The sequence below is a fragment of the Elgaria multicarinata genome, chromosome 11, assembly GCF_023053635.1.
Source record: "Elgaria multicarinata webbii isolate HBS135686 ecotype San Diego chromosome 11, rElgMul1.1.pri, whole genome shotgun sequence".
NCBI lineage: Eukaryota > Metazoa > Chordata > Lepidosauria > Squamata > Anguidae > Elgaria > Elgaria multicarinata.
In genome coordinates this window covers 45,195,694-45,216,666 of record NC_086181.1, presented here as the reverse complement: position 1 = coordinate 45,216,666, position 20,973 = coordinate 45,195,694, and the positions used below count along the sequence as shown (strand labels likewise).

The following is a 20,973-nucleotide window of genomic DNA, read 5'->3' as shown; positions in this document are numbered from 1 at the left end:
GCTCCAGATGTGTTGGACTACAACTCCCAGAATGCCCCAGCCAGCAGATGCAGTCCAACACATCTGGAGCGCCCCAGGTTGAGGAAGGCTGCTCTAGGAGGTTCTGAACTAAAAGCAAAACATCTGAAGAAAAATAGGGCTGCCACCTCTCTTACCAGCCCGTAAGAGTGGCCTAGCAGGCAGAAAACCGACAGGTAAATTTGCCACCCCCCACGAACCCCCCCTCCTCTCCACAAAGCAGCTTCAAATAATAATAATAATAACAACAGTAATAAGGAATAATAGTAATACGGATAACCACCTCCGCCTGTCTCTTGCCCCTCAGTTATAATGGCTTGAGAGGTATGGGGGCTCAGGGTCCCTCAGGGACAGGATCAGGTGGGGAGGGGGCAGCAATTAGGGGTGGGTGGGTTTTGCAGGTGGGGGGTGGGGGCATCTGCAGTACCTTCCAGCAAGAGCAATCGGAAGTTCGAGTCACATTCTGCAGGAGGGGAAGGAGAGAACCAGTGAGTCAAAGCGGGTTTTGGGGGGGGGGAGAAGGCGTTGGGCTTCAGATTGGGGGTGATCTGCCACAGAGCCCCCCCCCTGCCTTGGGCAAGTCACGCCCTCTCTCCGCCTCGGTCCCCCCCACCCCTTCTGGCACCAGAAAAATGGGGTTCACATTGTGGTTGCTGTGAGGGCAAACGCTACAATAAAAATAAATCAAGTACAAATCAAGAACGGCCGGTACACAGGCGATGTTGCGGGTAACCGAAGACGAGGGGGAACCCTTGAATTAGGGAAGGGGGTGTTGGAAGGGTTTTTTTTTGGCCAAGCAGGACAAGAGTGCAAAGGGGTGGGGTGGGGAGTTTTCGCTTCCCTGCAAAGCTGCTAGGGAGACATTGTGGGGCAGGGAGCCTATTCCTGAACCCACTGATTCCTGTGGGGCGGGGAGCCGGAAGGAGCCGCTCACCTTCCATGGGGCTGTTGGCATCCATCCGGTTGGCAAACACGATGTCGACGTATTCCAGCTGAAGGCGCTGCAGCGACCCCTTGAGCCCTAAAAAAAAGGGGGGGAGAGAGTGGGGTGGCGTAGGAAGCGTGGTTAGTAGGACAAAGCACGGAGCAGCTGTCCTCAACCTGCTGCCCTCCAGAGGTGTTGGAATGCAAGTCCCACCATCCCCAGGCAGCTTAGAGATAGCACCCTCCACACACCCAGCGCCAACTCAAGCACGGCTGTCCCAGATCTCAGACTCGCCCACCGCTTCGCATCGTCTGTAACCTTTTCGGCTCGTTGGATTCTCTAGGAACCTGACTCCCCCACCGGATGCTCACCTCCCATTCCCCCCCCCCCCCAAAAAATCTCAGCCTTCCCAGACCCCAAACAGGGCTATTGCTAGGCTTGCCTCCCGTCCTGAATCTATCCCACAGTGCCCTGGGCGTCCTTTGGTGCCAATGGAGATTTGCCCTCCTCAACGTAAAGCGGAATCCTATGCATGTTCAGACAGAAAAAAGGCCTACAATTCCCAGCATGCCCCAGCCAGCTGGCTGGGGTATGCTGGGAGTTGTAGGCCTTTTCCCCTGTCTAAACATGCATAGGATTGCACCTTTCATTGCCATGAAGGAAGCAATTGTCAAGAGGGATTGCAGCTGGGAAGAGGAGTTTTATTTTTTATTTAATTTATTACTGCATTTATATCCTGCCTTTTTTCCTTCAAGGAACCCGAGGCGGCTGCCATGACACAGGCACCTGCTCAAGCCAAGCACGACCGCTTGATACGCCTGAGGCGAGGGACAAACACCGCCTTTCTCCAAACTATGTGGAGAAAGGGGTTAAACGGAGAAGGATTTCAATATATAAAATAAAGCGCTGTGAATTATACGTGCTGATGTGAATTATTGCCAGAGTGGGTGTTAAATGAATGAACTTCAGGTGATACATGCCAAACAGACACGTGGAATATTTTTTTGTGGTAGTCAAAACAAAATAATTAAAATTTATTTTAAACGTTCACCAGCTTTGTTTCAAAATAAAACGTTTAAAAACTTTTTTTGGAAACCGCTCATCTAATCCTTTCACCCATTCACATACACGCTTTCCTGTCACACACACATTCGCTCTTTAATTTTATCATCAGTATTGTGTGTTTTACACAAACTGTCTACCTGCACACCCCACTCAAAAGACACCACTCTCTACACCAGAGCTTTCCAAACTGTGTGTCGCGACACATAATTGTGTCAGCTGCAGTGTGTAGGTGTATCACACGAACGTAACGAGAAACCTCTGAGTCTCTGTGAAATAAGCAATACCAACTTGCACGCATTTTTACGCAGCAAAGGTGCCGATTAGTATGGTGCACTAGTACATTCCCCTTCCGTCGTATCCGTGTATGCACACCACGGCCGAGGGATCATACAGGTACTGCGCATGCGCAGTATGAATAATCAGGTCGAAACAGCTGATTCCGCGTCACTTCCGGTGACGCGGCTGCACCTGAAGTGACGCATTCGAGAAATTCCGTGGGTCCAGTTTTTTGATAGAACACCGTCTCCACCGCCGCTCGATCGCAGCTCAACAAAATTGGTTCAATGTGAAAAGTCTTGGAAATGTATGTTATTATCTTGCAAACCATATATTTTTTTAAAAAATATAAATGAAAGGTTTTCATGAGATGTGTTGTGTCCCCATACATTTTGCTATTACAATTTATGTATGTGTCCGTATCTCTTATAAGGGGTTAGTTTAACCTCCGGTTTGCTAGTAAAACTGAATTACTGTGTCGCAAAATGATGCATGTCTGAAAAGTGTGTCACCAACATGAAAAGTTTGGAAAGCTCTGCTCTATACCGAACCTCAAACTCTCCAGAACCTAAGTACTCTACACACAGAGAGCTCAAGCACTAAAGGCTAAAGACTCTAAGAGCACCTAAAAGTCTCTCACAATCCCCTCAGTCGTTCCCTTATATATCCCCCTCCCCCTCCTCAGACATTCTAACTCCGCCCACTCAGGCCAACATTCTAAGCACCACAGACTTACCCATCCAGACATGCATTAGGGAACTGACTTGTGGGTATAACGCCACAGTGGCATACATAATCCTCCTCCTCCTCCTCCTCCTCCTCTCCATGTTATCCTCACAACAACAAGCCTGTGAGGTAGGCTGGGCTGAGAGTCTGTGATTGGCCTAAAGTCACCCAGTGGGTTTCCATGGCTGAGTGAGGACTAGAACCCAGTTCTCCCAACTCCCAGTCCAACACTCTAACCACTACATCACACTGGCAGGGCCGGTGCCAGACTATTTTGCACTCTAGGCAGGTGAGCTGCTTTCACCCACCCACACTCACCCCAGCGTACCTGGGAACAGGGCGCCATCTCACCCGCCCAGCCGAAGCGAAGCCAGGACGCTGGGGTGGGCGGCTTTGGAACGGTGTGCCCGGCCAGAAGCCGCTCTGGGAGAGAGACTTCCCAGTGCGCCATTCCGAAGCCACCCGCCCGTCCCCCCCACCCCAGCATTCTGGCTTCGCTTCAGCTGGGTGCCCACCCAGCCAAAGCGAAGCCAGGATGCTGGGGTGGGGGATGGGGGTGGGCATGGCTTCACTTCAGCTGAGTGGGCGCCCAGCCGAAGCAAAGCCAGGACGCTGGGGTGGGGGGGCAGGCGTGGCTTCACTTCGGCTGGGTGGGCGCCCAGCCGAAGCGAAGCCAGGATGCTGGGGTGGGTGGGCCGCCCTCTCAGAGCCACTGTGGGAGATTGGCTTCCGGGTGCGACGTTCAGCACCCCCCTTACCTTGGCGCTCTAGGCGGCCGCCTGAGTGGCCTCTATGGTAGCACCGGCCCTGCACACTGGCTCTTCCCTCCCACATGCTGCAACAATATATTCTCCCCTGCATGGCAATGAAGCATAGAAAACCTTTCCCCCATGGGTTTGGGGTGATCTGGGGGAGGGTGCAAAGGAATCGAAAAATGATATTTGGATACGAAATTAACAGGCTGGCTTTCTCCACTGTGGCAACCCGGCTGTTAAATGAGCTCCCCAGAGAGGTCCGCCAGGCGCCTACACTGTACTCTTCATCGCCAGCTGAAGACCTTTTTATTCTCTCAGTATTTTAACACTTAATTGTAACTTAAATTTTATTTATTTATTACACTTATATACCTCCCCCATAGCCAGAGCTATCTGGGCAGTTTACAGAAATTCTAACATTGAGATAAAAACAAGTATACAAAATTTAAAATTTTAAAACACAGAACATACACACATAAAGCATTAAAAAACGTTAAAAAAATAAACATGTGGGTGATTAAGATGTGCTGCCATATGCCTGGGCAAAGAGGAAAGTCTTAACCTGGCGCCGGAAAGATAGCAGCGTTGGTGCCAGGCGAGCCTCGTCAGGGAGATCATTCCAGAGTCTGGGGGCCACCACCAAAAAGACCCTGTCCCTCGTTGCCACACTCCGAGCCTCTCTCGGAGTAGGCACCCGGAGCAGGACCTTAGATGTTGAACGTAGTGACCGGGTATATTTTACTGTTCTAACTCTGTATTTTAATCTTATATCAATTTTGCTGCGTGGTTTTATCCTGGTTGTGCTTTTTAGACTGTATTTTGTATTTGTGTTTTTCACCTGTTGGTTGTTTTATTATGGTTTTAATTTTTGTGAACCGCCCAGAGAGCTTCGGCTATTGGGCGGTATAAAAATGTAATAAATAAATAAATACATAAATAAATTGGGGCCTCCTGAAGAATTTTAAATGAATCCTAGCCACGATTTCTATATGTGCATACAGCGATTTCGATCAATCGATGCCGATTTGTGTCGCCTGGCATAGCTCAGCACCTTGGATAGCCTCCTTTAGAGTTCGGACTGAAACCCGGAGCGGATTCACCGCCCCCCAGCTACACAGGCACTTACCTTCAATGATGTGTTTCCGGGATAAACCTCTCTCGGTCTCGGCCCTTTGAAGAAATAAGAGAAATAGTGGTGTTACGAGGCTTGGCCATTTCCGCCTCCTCCCGTGACCCCGTCCCCACCCATCCCGCAAGGAGGCATTCCAGTTCCATGTCTTGGGAAGAACCCTATTAAATGGCATTATAAGATTCCATGAATGCCCCTTCTAATCTCCCAGCCCATGCCATGTTGAGGTGGGTAATCCCTGAACCCCCAAAATAGGGCTGAGTTGTAAGAACATCAGAAGAGCCCTGATGGATGAGATCCTAACTCTGGAACCACCTTGAAATCACTGTGATGAGAGGCGTCATATAATTAAAAAATAATAAAAATAATAATGAAATCTTGTTTCATTCCCACTGATACATCTATTTCCTTCACAATTATCTAATCCACATTTAAAGACATCTGAGCCATAAATTAATTCAGCTTTGTGTGACGCTCAGCGTGTGTGTGTGTGTGTGTGTGTGTGTATTTGGACCAGGCCAGTTCTTGGAATCTGTTTCCAAACTCGGGGGCTCATCCCCTGAAGGTGTGATGCCATAATCAGAGACAAGAGTGCCCCTGCCCTCGGGCAGAAGGCCTCCTCCTTGCCACCCAACTATTTTATTTATTTATTTATTTATTTATTTATTTTTGTGAACCGCCCAGAGAGCTTCGGCTATTGGGCAGCATAAAAATGTAATAAATAAATAAATAAATAAATAAATACATACATACATTTCTATACCGCCCAATAGCCGGAGCTCTCTGGGCGGTTCAGAAAAATTTAAACCATTCAAAGTATAAACAACAGTATAAATCCATAATATAAAATACAATATAAAAGCTCAACCAGGTAAAAACAGCAGCAATGCAAAATTACAACCCTAACCCTAAGTTCCCATGCATCTTGGAGTTATTTATCTGAAAGAACTGGGCATGTTTAGCCTGGAGAAGAGAAGATGGAGGGGAGACATGATAGCACTCTTCAAATACTTGAAAGGTTGTCACACAGAGGAGGGCCAGGATCTCTTCTCCATCCTCCCAGAGTGCAGGACACGGAATAACGGGCTCAAGTTAAAGGAAGCCAGATTCCGGCTGGACATCAGGAAAAACTTCTTGACTGTTAGAGCAGTACGACAATGGAATCGGTGACCTAGGGAGGTTGTGGGTTCTCCCACAGTAGAGTCATTCAAGAGGCAGCTGGACAAGCATCTGTCAGGGATGCTTTAGGGTGGATTCCTGCATTGAGCAGGGGGTTGGACTCGATGGCCTTGTAGGCCCCTTCCAACTCTGCTATTCTATGATTCTATGATCTATCTATCTATCTATCTATCTATCTATCTATCTATCTATCTATCTATCTATCTATCTATCATCTATCTATCTATTTATGTATTTTCAACCATGGTATACCGCTCCACGTCTAGACAGATTCCAGAGTGGTGAACAAGAAGAGATAAAACATACAAAAGATAAAGAAAAAAAGATATTAAAATTATTCTTTAGAAGAAACAGAATGCCAATAAAACAGGCTGGTCGACCGAGGAAGACTTCCTGGAAAACAACGCCGTGCTGGAGCCTGCTGGTCCTCCAGAGTTAAATGGTTAATGGAAGAGGGCCGGGCTTCCCAGCTTCCTTTTCAGAAAGCCACGTTGACTGCCTGCCCCCCCCCGCCTCACCACGTGCACGATTCCACACACCTCTCGAGCAGCCGCTTCCCTTTCCTTCCCCCCATCAATTCCCTGGGCCCCCAAATACTCACTGGCCTCCCCAGTAAATTTTTGTGGTCACAACGTAGCTGGAACGCCTGAGAAGCAGAGGCAGAGGACAGGTTAGCATGGGAAACCACGTGGCAGAAGATGCATGTAGGCTGCCACATCTGGAAGAAAGGCACAAAGCTCGGGGTTTTGACACACATCTGTGTGTGTCGGGGGTGGGTGGGGGGTTTCTTTACCTCCATCCTTTGCTCTTCAGGATATTCCCCAAGGTTTTTTCTGCTCTGAAGAATAAAAACAAGAAGAAAGATGGAAAGAATTAGAGAGAAAGAAAGCAACTCGGTTTGAATCGTCAGCGATTACTCAAATCGAGGCTTTTAATTACTACTCCAATTGGATCGTGGGCCTCAAAAAAAGAAAAAGAAAAAACCAAATGGGATAAAAACCACTGCTGAAAAATAGCTTTCAACCTGTGTACAAATGGTTTTTGCCTCGCAGGGTGCAATGTGTTGTTTTCTCTTCTAGCGGTAGAAGCTGCAAGCGACCGAAAGGGGACGGCGTTCAGTCTCAATCAGCGCCAAACAACGCTTTTCGATCCGGTTCTCCATACTGATGGGCATTGATCTTGTTTGGTTTTTGCTGCCATTTTCACTCTTCTGTGTTTTACTGGGAGAACATTTCTGTCCCCTGGACACCTGGAAAAATCACCATTCAAAAAGAACTCGAGAGGCCGACACCGGCGTGAACTGGTTGATTTATTAATGTGCCTGCAGGTTTGATTCTATTTGTCTAGGACTCAATTGGGAGCAAGGTTTTCTCTCCTACGACAGGTATTAAATTAGCACAGCAAAGCTAGGGAAGTAATTATCACCAGCTTCTGGTGTTACTGAATGATCACCGTGTCTATCTTGCATATCTGAGCTTTGCATGCCCTGGCTATCAGGCCCGGCTGTTTACAGCCTCCCCGCGCTGCCTTCCACGCCTGTAGACATCTGCCAAGCGAGGATAACGCTTCATGCATCTCATGAAGTGGACTCCGTGCCGCACAAGCTGATCGCACAATAAATCTGTTCATCTTTAAGGTGCCACAAGACTCTTTGTTTTTGCTGCAACCGAGGAATGCGGCTAATTCTCTGGAACTTATTTGTGGGGCTGCCTTTGAAAACGGTCCGGAAACTTCAACTGGTACAAAACAGGGCAGCACGCTAACTAACAGGGGCTGGCCGACGAGATCATATCACGCCAGTCCTTCTACAACTTCATTGGCTGCCAGTCCAGGTCCGGGCCCGATTCAAAGTTCTGGTATTAACATTTAGAGCCCTAAACGGCTTGGGGCCAGGCTATCTGAAGGAACGCCTCCTCCCGTATGTACCTGCCCGGACCCTAAGGTCATCCTCAGGGGTCCTTCTCCGTGAGCCCCTGACCAAGGAAGTGAGGCAGGTGGCTACCAGGAGCAGGGCCTTCTCTGCTGTGGTACCCCGGCTGTGGAACCCTAAGGAGGTTCGCTTGGCACCTACATTGTATTCTTTTAGACGCCAGGTGAAGACCTTTTTATTCTCCCATTATTTTAACAGTCTATAAATTAATTTTAACTTTGTTGTTTTAAATTTGTATTTTAAATTTGTATTTTTTGCGTTGCTGTTTTTTTAAAATCTTGCTTGTGCTTTTATATTGTATTTTATATTATGGTTTTATACTGTTGTTTTATGCTTTGAATTGTCTTAATTTTGTAAACCGCCCAGAGAGCTTCGGCTATTGGGCGGTATAGAAATGCAATAATAAATAAATAAATAAACAAACTGTAAAATAACATAAACTCTACATTTCAAATTTGACGAAGGCAGCGTACGGCCCCCTCCTCAATTAAAATATTTTGCACTGCTCCCTGCAGTCATTTCTGGGCACCCTGGAGAGCTCTCTCGGTCACGGCGTCAGAACGGTAATCGCACCACACATTTCTGATCTGTCGAAGCGCCGTATTTAGCACGCGCCCAGAGATGTACCCTCGCCAGCCGGCCATCTCTGGTGCAGGGAGAAGGCCTCTCTTCTTGCAGTTGAGCTCTGCCTGCATCACCCATCCAAGTCCCCTCGCTCACCCAATCACCTCACCTCACCCTGTGACAGCTTGCAGCTTGGTTTCCTTCCCCGGCTCCTCCGCGCCTTCCTTCAGAGCCAGCAAGGCCCCAAATCTGGCCTGACAGAATCATGTCATGGGTTTTTAATTAGTTGCATTCTGAAGAGGCCTGAGACAGGCTCTTCGCCTCGAAAGGGCCTGGCGGGCAGATGTAACACGGGGCAGCGGGGGCCGAGGGTGTTAGAATCGGGAGAGGAGAAAATAACGGAGAGAGAAGAGGATTCGGGAGCCAGAAAAGGACTCTGGGGGAATATTATTATCTCCAGCCGGGGCTCCAAACCCAGAACGGATCACACAGAGTAGCGAAGATGAGAGGGCCTTCACACATGGGAGAAAGTGCTTTCCCCCTCGCTGCAGAGCACGTGCAGATACCCAAGATTCAGAAGGCAGGGCTGGTAGGTCAGATTGCTTAGCTCCAACGGCAGAGTGGAACTTCACAGCATCTCTTGGTAGAAAGAGGGTGACCATATGGAAAGGAGGACTGGGCTCCTGTATCTTTAACAGTTATCTAGGGGAGTGAATTTCAGCAGGTGTCATTTGCAAGCTTGCAGCATCTGGAGGAATCCCTTCTTCGTCACAACGCAGGCTGGTCAAGAACTCGCTGCTTCTGGAAACTCGCGGTTTTTTGAGTGGGGATCCAAGTCAATCCTTTTCTGGAGGACTTAAAAGTCTTTTTGAAATATGAGGAATAAACTCAACAAATCCTCCTCTTTCGCCAACTACAAGCAACGTTGTGATATTCTGATTCTGACGAAGCAATTGTGAAACAGGTAGAAAAAAACGGGAGGCCTTCAGTTATCACTCTGTTATTGGAAACCATGTGAAATTGGTTATTGTTAACAATTTGTTCAGTTTCGTTAACTACTTATGCTTGATTATTGTAAAATAGTTTGTGGCTTATACAATAAATTATATAGAATGTTTGTTCACTTATGATAAATTTATATAAAATGTCTGTTTACCACCCCAGTTGCTTTGATATCATTTAATATTTTAGCAGGTGTGTGCTGATTAGCATAATAATAATAATAATAATAATAATAATAATAATAATAAATTTATTTCTTACCCGCCTCTCCATTTGGATCAAGGCACGGAACAACAATAAATATAAAATACTTAAAACTGAATTAAAAACATAGTATACATTACTAAAATATCCTAAAAACATTCTTAAAAAACATCCTAAAATTCCATTGGATAGGCCTGCATTTGGGCATGCATACAAATGACACCTGCTGAAATTCTCCTTTCAATACAACTGTTAAAGATACAGGAGCCCGGTCCTCTTTTCCATATGGTCAGCCTAGGTAGAAATCAACACTGAGAAGGGCAGACTGGCTTTTTGACCTTTTTGGGATTGTGAGGGGCGGAGACTGGAGAAAAGCCAGGGAACCATGAATGATCCATGGTTGAGGGAAAGGAGGTGTCCAGGAGAGAAGGTGACATGGCTTTCTCGTAGGGTGACCCTATGAAAAGGAGGACAGGGCTCCTGTATCTTTAACAGTTGTATTGAAAAGGGAATTTCTGCAGGTGTCCTTTGTATATATGGAGAACCTAGTGAAATCTCTTCATCACAACAGTTAAAGCTGCAGGTGCCCTGCTCTCTTTTAAATCTGGTCACTCTAGTATAGCTCCTGCAGCTTTAACTGTTGTGATGAAGAGGGAATTTCACCAGGTGCTGCGTGCATACAAATGACACCTGCTGAAATTCCCTTTTCTATGCAACTGTTAAAGATACAGGAGCCCTGTCCTCCTTTTCATATGGACACCCTACTTCTCGGGCATCCCAGATTTGGCCCTGGGTCTGAGGCACCCTAGCTCTGATGTAGCAGGAGAGCAGAGGGAGGGGAAAGACCCCCGTTCTGCACTCCCCCCCCCCATATACCCCAGAGAGACCCATACTTTTGTACCCTGTGTCACTCAGCCCGGAATATATGCGACTACCGCCTGGGGTTGCCAGCTGTATGGCAGGCAGAAATTTAAAAGGTGCCGTTTCCCCCCAGCACAAAGATGCAGTGAGGAGAGAAGCTTCACCTGTTGAATTTCTAAGCACCATGAGCCTAAGGGGCAGCCATCCTGCAAGGGCTCTCTGGGGTCTGCACCCCTTTCTCGGGAGGGAGTTGAGGATGTAACGGCTGGACATACTTGCCGGAAGCATAGACCTCGGCCGTGTCGAAGAGGTTGACTCCATTCTCATATGCGATGGTGAGCACGTTTTCTGCCATCTGTAAACACACACACACACACACACGGAGAGTGTCATGCAATGTGAATCCTGCTGCAAACATCTTTTATTTTATTTTTTTACTTGCCCTCTGTCCTTATTCATAGTCGTACGTGCAGAAATTAAGCAAAAGAACTTTCACCTAAGACACCATCCCTGCCTTTGACATAAGAGGATCCTTTTTAAACATTGCATTTGTGTAAGTTGGTTGAAATGTAGGCATTTTTAGGGCTCAGCTGCTTTCCCCGTCTAGATGTTTGGGGCTACTACAGCTCCTATCATCCACAGCCAGCACGGCCAGGTTGGGGAAGACTGCTAAAAGTTAAAGGTGCAATCCTATGCATGTTTAGACAGAAAAAGTCCTACAATTCCCAGCTGGGACTTTTTTCTGCTTAAACATGCATAGGATTGTGTGCTAAATCTCTCTGTGTGTGCATGTTCATGTCATTGTGTGCGCAAGAAAACTGAGGCTGTGCAGTACGCAGCCTCCAGTTTCTTCCCCTGTGGCTAATGGGCTATATTTCTAGGGTGTCCATATGGAAAGGAGGACTGGGCTCCTGTATCTTTAACAGTTGTATTGAAAGGGGAATTTCAGCAGGTGTCCCTTGTAGGCACACAGCACCTGGTGAAATCCCCTCTTCATCACAACAGTGAAAGCTGCAGGAGCTACACAAGAGTGACCAGATACGAAAGAGGGCAGGGCAATTGCAGCTTTAACTGGTGTGATGAAGAGGAGATTGTACCGTATGTACCTGCCCAGTCTCTAAGGTCATCCTCAGGGGTCCTTCTCCGCAAGCCCCCTCCAAAGGAAGTGAGGCAGGTGGCTACCAGGAGCAGGGCCTTCTCTGTTGTGGCACCCCGGCTGTGGAACGAGCTCCCTAAGGAGGTTCGCTTGGCACCTACATTATACGCTTTTAGATGCCAGGTGAAGACCTTTTTATTCTCCCAGCATTTTAACAGTCTATAAATAAATTTTAACTTGGTGTTTTAAATTTGTAATTTTGCATTGCTGCTGTTTTTATCTGGTTGAGCTTTTATATTGTATTTTACAGTATGGTTTCATACTGTTGTTTTACACTTTGAATGTTTTTAATTTTTGTGAACCACCCAGAGTGCTCCGGCTATTGGGCGGTATAGATATGTAATAAATAAATAAATAATAAATAAATAAATAAATAAATTTCCCGCCTCTCTCTCATTTACTCATGGCATGGCTGATTCCATGCAATAATAATGAAAAACAGTTTTCAGTGTCATGGACGAAAATGGTTTAAGGCCCTGTTTAGTCCCTGAGGCAGATTTAAACAGCTTCAGTAGGCTGTGGTGTCTTCCCAAAGCATGCTGGGAAGGAGGATTAGGGAGCTTAAAATTACCTTCCCCCCTTCCCGCCCCCAGCAACAAAAAGAACAATTACCAGCATTCAAAGGGGCAGGATTGATGGAGAGTGGGGTGTGGAGTCAGGGCATGTATATTGAGGTAAAAAGCAGCCTTCCTCAACCTGGGGCGCTCCAGATGTGTTGGACTACAACTCCCAGAATGCCCCAGCTCTGCTGGCTGGGGCATTCTGGGAGATGCAGTCCAACACATCTGGAGCGCCCCAGGTTGAGGAAGGCTGAGGTAAAGTATGAAGAGCAGACAAGCGAGGCCAGGAGACACAGGGCGTGACGGCTGCCACTTACCTCATCCGAGATCTGGGACCCAAAAGTCACCCATGTACCTGCAGGGGGGAAATCAAGACCTTGAGAGGGGCACCCCAGGCTGCACTGCTTGAGCTGCCCAAACGCCACTGCGATGGCCCGCCTCCCCACCGGTGCAGCCACAGAGGGCTCTCCAAGGCCCAGCGGGCCGGCAAAGGGCGACTCTGAGCACGTACAAAGTGCTCTTCCTGATTACACCAATAACCCTCCCCCTTCCTTTCCCCCCCGGAGACTCACCAAGGCCGAGACACGAAACACGGAGCCCCGATTTGCCAAGGTTCCTGCAGAGGGGAGAAAAAGCAAAAGGTGGCACTCGGGCAAAGTCCTGGGTTTGAGTTTTGGCGTTTTGGAGTCCCTTGGTATTGAGCAACCACTAAGTTAGCCGTGCTTAACATCTGAGATTTCATCTAACCACGAGCTGCTGAGGAAGACAGACCGAAGAGGGATCCAGTCTTTTCCTGAAAAGCCCGTAGAATTTATGTCCAGCAGACGTGCTGAACCTTCTTCAACCCGAGGGCCACATTTCATTCTGAAGAAGCCCTCGGGGGCTGCATTCCGGGGGTGGGCGGGGCCAAAGGCAAAAAGGGGTGCAGCCCAAAGACCCACCCTACCTGCATATTGTCGCTTCAAGCTTTTACTGCCGGTTAACTAAGCCGTAGCAGAAGCATTTCAACGTGTCAGAATGAGGAAAATGCTGAACCACAGCCAGAGAACCACCAAGAGGTCAGGGTGGGAGTGGGAAAGAGGGGGGATGGGAAGGGGGGGCTTTTGGGGAACTCTGGCTCAGTATCCGAGGCCAAGGTTTTGCACCCTTGTAAAACATCAAGGGTGGGCTTCCGCTGAGGAAAATGGGTGCGTTCTATTTTGCATTAAGGAAGTACGAGGTACTGAGCTAACTGCAGAACCAGTAGAGGCAGGTGGCTCCGATTTCAGAGGAGCGGTGAATCCGCTCTGGGTTTCAGTCAGAACCAGACAGAACTCTAAAGGCACTATCCAAGGTGCTGGTGACTCCAGTGTCAGTGGGGCAGGGAATCAGCTCCGGGTTTCAGTCAGAACTCTAAAGGAGCTATCCAAAGTCCTTCCATTCCTTTAGAGTCCTGACTGGTTCTGCCTGAAACCGGGAGCGGATTCACCGTCCCACTGACACGGGAGCCTCCTGCCTCCACCACGAGCAACCGGAGGGCTTCCTTGAGGCCTAGAGGCATGTCTGGCTGGAGGAAACAGGATTCCTTTCTACCTGGAGCCCTTGTTTTCCTGGATTCAGCACGCTCAGGCCACCTGTTCGCCCTGGCTGAAAAAAGCAGAGTACGAAAGGGTAGTTCAATGAGGTAACATTTCCCGGATTAACTGCTCTCACGTATGCAACGTTAGGGTGACCCTATGAAAAGGAGGACCAGTCTCCTGTATCTTTAACAGTTGCATAGAAAAGGGAATTTAAGCAGGTGTCATTTGTATATATGGGAAACCTGGTGAAATTTCCTCTCCTTCACAACAGTTAAAGCTGCAGGAGCTATGTTAGAGTGACCGGATACAAAAGAGCGCAGGGCTCCTGCAGCTTTAACTGTTGTGATGAAGAGGAAATTTCACCAGGTTCTCCATATATACAAATGGCACCTGCTGAAATTCCCTTTTCTATGCAACTGTTAAAGATACAGGAGACCGGTCCTCCTTTTCATAGGGTCACCCTACGCAACATCAAAGATGTTCATGGGTGGGGCGGCGGTGGAATTAATCCCTCTGAACGGGTTCAGCACGCCTTATGCATCTCAGCCGTGTGACCCGGGAAGTGGCCAGAGCCAGGACTCCTGGGTCCGCTCATTGACGCTCGCTCTTCCCAAGTAAGCGGAGTGCCCTGGGAGGTGTCGGCCTGCCTCCTCGTGCCTCGCTTTCCCCCCTCGGTGTTCATTAGCGCTGCCGTCCGCCCAGCGCGCCTCTCGCAGTTTCATTAGCGAGTGAAGCCAGCGCTGTGAGCGGTAACGGGGATAAAAATAGACGGGAGGCAGAACCCGGAGCAATGAAACCGGGTCACTGCTGCTGATGGCTGAGAACTTCTGCTACTGAGATAATGGGGTAGGGTGGGGGCTTCAGAGAAAAGCAGGGTGGTGGTGGTGGGGGGGGGAGAAAGCAGAAAAAGTGTGGCGCTTTTTTAACATCTGTCTTTCAGCTACTATGCGGCTGTTTCTGGGAAGGAGCTGGGCAGAGGTTAGGGGAGCGTCATACAAAGGCCTCTCGCCAGTTCCGTGGACAAATCTTGGTAGCAGATTGTGGAAAATGCTCGCTCTGGAACACTGGTGCTCCGTCCCGGAACACACGAACGAATGATCAAGGCGGTGCCATTGAGCATGTGCAAAGCGTATTTCCGTTGCCACTCACCGCACGCTTCGTCACCACACAGTGAGGAATGGGAAAGGCTTAGGGTTTTCTGATGACTCACGTTGTTCGTGTTTTAAACGAAATACAACTAAACCCAACAAGCATCAGACTTTCCATGGAACAGGAATTCAGAATCCTCCTTCCTTAGTGAATTCTCACCTGCCCCCATGAACTGACCTCTCAGGGCAAAATTATTGGACTAAATATGATTGTGGACACAAAGGTCCAAATCTCTGCTCAGCCAGGAAGCATTCACCGGGCGGCTTTGGGAGGGTCACGCCGGTTAACCTACCTCACAGGTTTGTTGTGACATTAAAACAGGGGTAGGTGGGGTGCACAGAACCACGTTAACGCCCCGGTGGAAGTGCAGGTCAAAACCAAAACCGATAGCTAAAAAAATACATGCTGGGTGAGCGGTAAAATTGCCAACTTTATTTTTTAGTGGCTTTGCTCCTGTGCTTTGAACTGCTGCAAAATGCACAGAGGTTAAGGAGGTGAGTCTTTCCCCATCATAGAATCATAGCAGAGTTGGAAGGGGCCTACAAGGCCATGGAGTCCAACCCCCTGCTCAATGCAGGAATCCACCCTAAAGCATACCTGGCAGATGGTTGTCCAGCTGCCTCTTGAAGGCCTCTAGTGTGGGAGAGCCCACAACCTCCCTAGGTAACAGATTCCATTGTCGTACTGCTCTAACAGTCAGGAAGTTTTTCCTGATGTCCAGCTGGAATCTAGCTTCCTTTAACTTGAGCCCGTTATTCCGTGTCCTGCACTCTGGGAGGATCGAGAAGAGATCCTGGCCCTCCTCTGGGTGACAACCTTTTACGTATTTGAAGAGTGCTCTCATGTCTCCCCTCCATCTTCTCTTCTCTAGGCTAAACATGCCCAGTCCTTTCAGTCTCTCCTCATAGGGCTTTGTTTCCAGACCCCGGATCATCCTGGTTGCCCTCCTCTGAACACCCTCCAGCTTGTCTGCGTCCTTCTTGAATTGTGGAGCCCAGAACTGGACGCAATCAACCTACCCTGAGCAACCCTTTAAGCCTACTCTGAGGAGAGCGCCTATTGCGAAGCTCCATGCTAGGAAAAATCCTCACTGGCTTAATTTCTGCGTGTGAGAATGACTTTCGAAAGCAAAGGAGCAGGGCGAAACTTTTAAAGTTGGCAATCTTGGTGTGTATGTGTGTGTGAGAGAGAGATCTGGGTGCAGGGCAGTTCTACCAACGCCATTCGCTCCTCCGCTTGCCATGGCCCCGTCAGATAAGTGTCACCGTCCTCCAAGCACCAGCTGCTGTGCTGATACGGATCACGACTTGGCCTCATAATTAAACCATAAGGAATATGTGGAAAACAGACGGTGGGAAGGAGAAGGGCCAGAAACAGAATCTCCCCAGCCCTGAACCTGCAATGAATCATGAAACCATAAAGCTTCGGCTATTGGGTGGTACAGAAATGTAATAAATAAATAAATAAATAAATAAATAAATAAGGGATGGAGAGAAAGTAATGGCTGTAGATGACTCAAGCAAACCAGCCAAGCTACAGGAAAGGTGTGTGTGCGGGAATAACAATCCTGTAGGTTCCTTAGCCCATTTGACTACTGGGAAAATTATGTCCTAACCTTAACTCCCCACCCCACCCCACCCCACCCCACCCCACCCCATGGAAGGTAACTGAGTCAATAAACTTCCTGATTGCTAGAGCAGTACGACAATGGAATCAGTTACCTAGGGAGGTTGTGGGCTCTCACACACTCGAGGCATTGAAGAGGCAGCTTGACAACCACCTGTCAGGGATGCTTTAGGGTGGATTCCTCCATTGAGCAGGGGGTTGGACTGGATGGCCTTAGAGGCACCTTCCAACTCTGCTATTCTATGATTCTATGAAACTCTGCTAAAATATCCAAAGAGCAATGTTATGGGCTTGAAACTCCAGGCATGCCAGTGGTCACTTATGGGGTGCTGCGAACGACACCTCATTCCTGGAAAGCCCACATATGAAAAGGCCGCTTGTGACGGCACAAAAAACACTCTGCACATGCTCAGTTGCAAGCAGACTTTGAGCTCCGCCCCACAGCACCTTGTTGTAACAGCGTATCCACTGCCCTCCACCCCCACCTGCCTGCCCAATGCACTTCAGGGTCATAGTAAATCCACTGGCGATTTTACTGTCTAACACTCAGGGGACGGTGGGTGTTGGTTTGGAACTGTTTTGGAGACTGTCATTTAATGCTGGGGAACATGGGTGGGAGGGTGCTGTGGCACCCTGTCCTGCTTGTTCATCCCTGGCTGACGTCTGGTTGGCCATGGTGTGAACAGAGCGCTGGACTAGAGGGACCCTTGGTCTGATCCAGCAACAGGGCTCTTCTGATGGTCTTATGGATGTACCAATTCTCTGTATTCCCTATTCACTCTCAGCACCCCTCTGCCTTATATATATATATATGATATTTATATATGTATATATCAACATATCATAAACTTCCTTAGGCAAGTGCTTTAGATAGAAAGGCCGGATATAAATATTGAACGCAATTCATAAATATTAAACGACGTTTTCATCTACATCTTTAAGATAAATGAGATCAGAACTGGAAAACAGCTTGTAGCCCTACTGTGGGATCTGTTATTACATTTTTGGCAGTCTCCTTCCGCTGAGCTGGGTGACCTCCACCTGCCCCACACCTCTCCCCCTTGCCGCCCCGTGTGGGCTCTGCCTCCCCCCTATCTTGCCCCCCCCCCAGGTGGCTGCCTGCCTGCCCCCCCCCCTTCCCGCACTCCCCAAGCATCCAGGCTGACCCTGCTGTAGAAAGTTTAACACCTCCTGCTTTTAATCTCTTGTTTGGGCAGCGGTGCTGGCGGGGGGCCCAGGGGAACCTGAGCTGAGAGGAGACGCAGAGCAGCAATTATGGGATCCGCGAGGCGGTTTGGAGGCCGGCCAGCCAGCCCCAACAACAATCTTACTCAGGCCCACTGAAGGAATTGGATCCAGGAGTCCTGGCAGGCTGCCCACCTGGCCAGCCTCACTCAAGACCTACTAGGTTCTATCCCACTAGGCCCATGGGCTGGCTCCGCGCCCCCTTTCCCTTTCCCTAAACCTCTCTCTAGGTTGGCAATCCCCCCACCAGGAAACCCCAGACAGACTGCTCTTGGCTCCTGTCTAACACCAAGACAGACCCCTCCACACACCTGGCAGAGAACCAGGAATCTCGGGGCCATATATCAGCCTCCCCCTTTGGACTACCCTTTCCTGTGCTGGAGGGGTGGGGGGCCATTTCCATCCAGGAGGCCTAAATCGTGCTAGACCGTGAACATCCGTGTCGTTGACTTGTATCTTTACCACCCAAGAAGCTCTCTTTAGAGCCAGGCTCTGCCCTGCGTTGCTGCAACACTCGCGGTGTTGCGCAAATCATGGACAGGGAAGGGACAGTGGTACTTTGTTGGGGCGTGGGGGTGTCCAGCATCCTCCTCACCCTAACCCTGACCATGAAACCCAGGAGTCCTGGCTCATTTTCCCATATGGATTGAAGCCACTGCACATGTCCAGAGGCTCTGGATTCCAGTTATCTCTGTCCCACCCCACCCCAAAGGCTAAAAGCCAACTCCCCTCCCCAATTTCCCTTGAAGGAATCCTGGCTCCTCTTAACCTCTGACTCTCCATCTCCATCTTCCTTTGCAAGGAACCCAGGAATCCTTCACACACATCCCCCATACTCCAACCCAACGGACCCCACACCCCCGTTTCAGAGGCCTCAGGAGTCCCAGCACATGCACACCACATGCCTGGCTCACGTAGGCCACGGTCTTCCGCCCTCCCCTCCCCTCTTTCTCCCCTCCCTTCCCTTGCGAGCAAAAGGATTAACTTTGGGGTTAGCCGAGAACTGATCTAACTTTAATTAAAATGGCAAATATCAAGTTGGGGGATTACATTGTCTCAAAAGCCAGGGGTGATGTGGGGGGAAGTGAGGTGACTGTGACGTTGTGCGATTGTGTTGGGGCGTGTGTGTGTGTGTTACATGCACTGCCTGGGACCCTCCACGCCTTTGCCCCCACCAGCCCAAGAGCACCACAGAGCATACAGGAGCGGCCCAGAGTGATATTGTAGGCGGGCAAATTCCCTCCAGCTTTTGGGGTTCAGGGAGAGCTTTCCTTCCCAGCAACCCTCAGTCTCCACCTCCCTAGCTGTACCCCACTAGTTCTATCCCAATAGCCCTCCCCACCCCACACATTTAAGAGAGAGAATGTGGCACCCACTGCCAGTGTGGAAATATTTATAGGGACCGGCATCACACCCTTTGCCCTCTGCCCCCCTATGTCTAGCTATGGGATCCCCCATGCACCTCGCCCACTCTGGGCTACACCCTCAGCACGCTGTGCCCCAAGAAAGGGACCCCCAAATTAACTAAACCCCCCCCCCCCAGCCATCTCAAAGCAGTCACAAATAAAAATCTCAGCTCCTACATCGCGGATGACCCCAGATTTTTCCTCCTGTTCAAAGGCATCTTTGGCAAGACCCCCCTCCCGTGACCCCCCCACCCATACTCCTTCCTTGCCTACGAAGCAGAGGCTGCCTTCCTCACCCCAAGAAGGGGGCGACCTGCTTTCCACACCCCCAATTCTTTCACCCCACACTGACACAATCTCATTTGCACCCTACAATCTGGATTCTGAAATCCGCCTCTTTCCCCCAGCGTCCCCCTCATAACCTCAGATACATATTTTCACCCTGACCCCACAACTGCCCCATAACCCACCAGCCTCTTCAGCTCTTAACCTTAACCCCCCCAAGTCCCACGCCAGACCCCCCCAAAGTACCTGCAACGCCCCCGCTCCTGCCTACTTCGCAACCCCCCCCGCTCCCCCAAGAATTCCCCCCCCAAGCTGCAGCCCCCCAACCCATTGCTCGCTACGTCGTCCCCCCCTCCACGGTCCCATACCTGTAGTTCATGCCGGTGGCCCGGCCGGTGGACTCCCTCAGGAGGAAGGCGATGTGGGGCAGGTTCTGCCCGGGGGCCCGAAGCCCCAGGCCTAGCCGGGGTCCCTTGCCGGGGGGCTGGTAGCCCCCGTTGCCCTGGCCCCCGGTCCCTTGGCCCCGGGACCCCCCGCCGCACAGCCGGTCATCGCTGCTGCGGCTGCGGAGATTTTGCTCCGTGCAAGCGATGGACACTTGCATGGCTTACTTGGGGAGGGGGGGTGATGATGGGTTTTTTTGGGGGGAGGGAGACCCCCCAGAGGCCACCGCTTAAGCGCTAGGGGGGGGGCTGGCAGGCTTCAGGAGCGTTGCAGGAGTTGCGTGCAGGGGGGGGCGCAGAGCTGTCCTTGATGGGGGGGCAGGTGGGGGGGGGGCTTGCCAGGCTGCGATTGTGGGGCGGGGGCGGTAGGAAGAGAAGCCTGAGAAGCCTCGCTCCTGGATGCCGGTCGCCCCACTTCTCAGCTTAGCTGGGCCTCATTTGCATGCCAGGCCCCGCCCACCCGGCCTTTTTGGTGGGAGGGGGGGAAGGCGAGGGGACCACTGCGCGAGGATGGAGGCTGAGGATGCAGGCGAAGGTGCTGGCAAGGATGGTGGGGATGATAGCAGCTCTGCTAAAGCTCTTGCGGGAAGGGGGTGGGGTGGGGGTGGGGGTGGGAGGGGGGGGAAAGGCTGCAGAAAGCTTTTAAAGGGGACACGTGTCCCCCCCCCGTCCCTTTTCTCTCCCCCCTCTTCTGCTTTTCTAATGGCTCAAATAATCCTCCCAAAGAGGAATTGATGTGAAGTTAAGAGCATCCCTAAGGGAAGGCGGGGTGGGGGTGGGGTGGGCTGCGTGGGGAGAAGAGGAAGAGAGAGAGAGAGAAAGGATTTGGGGTAATAGCCGTTTAGCGAAGAGGACTTTAGAAAGGAACCGGGGGGGGGGGGATAGAAATAGCCAGATGGATGGAGGGCAG

At 50.0% G+C, this 20,973-nt stretch overlaps 1 protein-coding gene across 1 annotated transcript in view; it reads right to left on the bottom strand.

Moving 5' to 3' along the window:
• The window catches only part of KCNAB3 (potassium voltage-gated channel subfamily A regulatory beta subunit 3), a 30,707-nt gene extending 10,483 nt beyond the window's left edge, over positions 1 to 20,224 (bottom strand). The window contains exons 1-8 of the mRNA XM_063136470.1: positions 19,989 to 20,224; positions 12,923 to 12,966; positions 12,668 to 12,705; positions 10,910 to 10,989; positions 6,867 to 6,911; positions 6,675 to 6,719; positions 4,892 to 4,935; positions 953 to 1,039 (exon numbers count right to left, since the gene is read on the bottom strand). Of these exons, the coding sequence (XP_062992540.1) occupies positions 953 to 1,039; positions 4,892 to 4,935; positions 6,675 to 6,719; positions 6,867 to 6,911; positions 10,910 to 10,989; positions 12,668 to 12,705; positions 12,923 to 12,966; positions 19,989 to 20,224 (619 nt within the window). The remainder of the gene's footprint in view (positions 1 to 952; positions 1,040 to 4,891; positions 4,936 to 6,674; positions 6,720 to 6,866; positions 6,912 to 10,909; positions 10,990 to 12,667; positions 12,706 to 12,922; positions 12,967 to 19,988) is intronic.
• Positions 20,225 to 20,973: the final 749 nt, after the last annotated feature.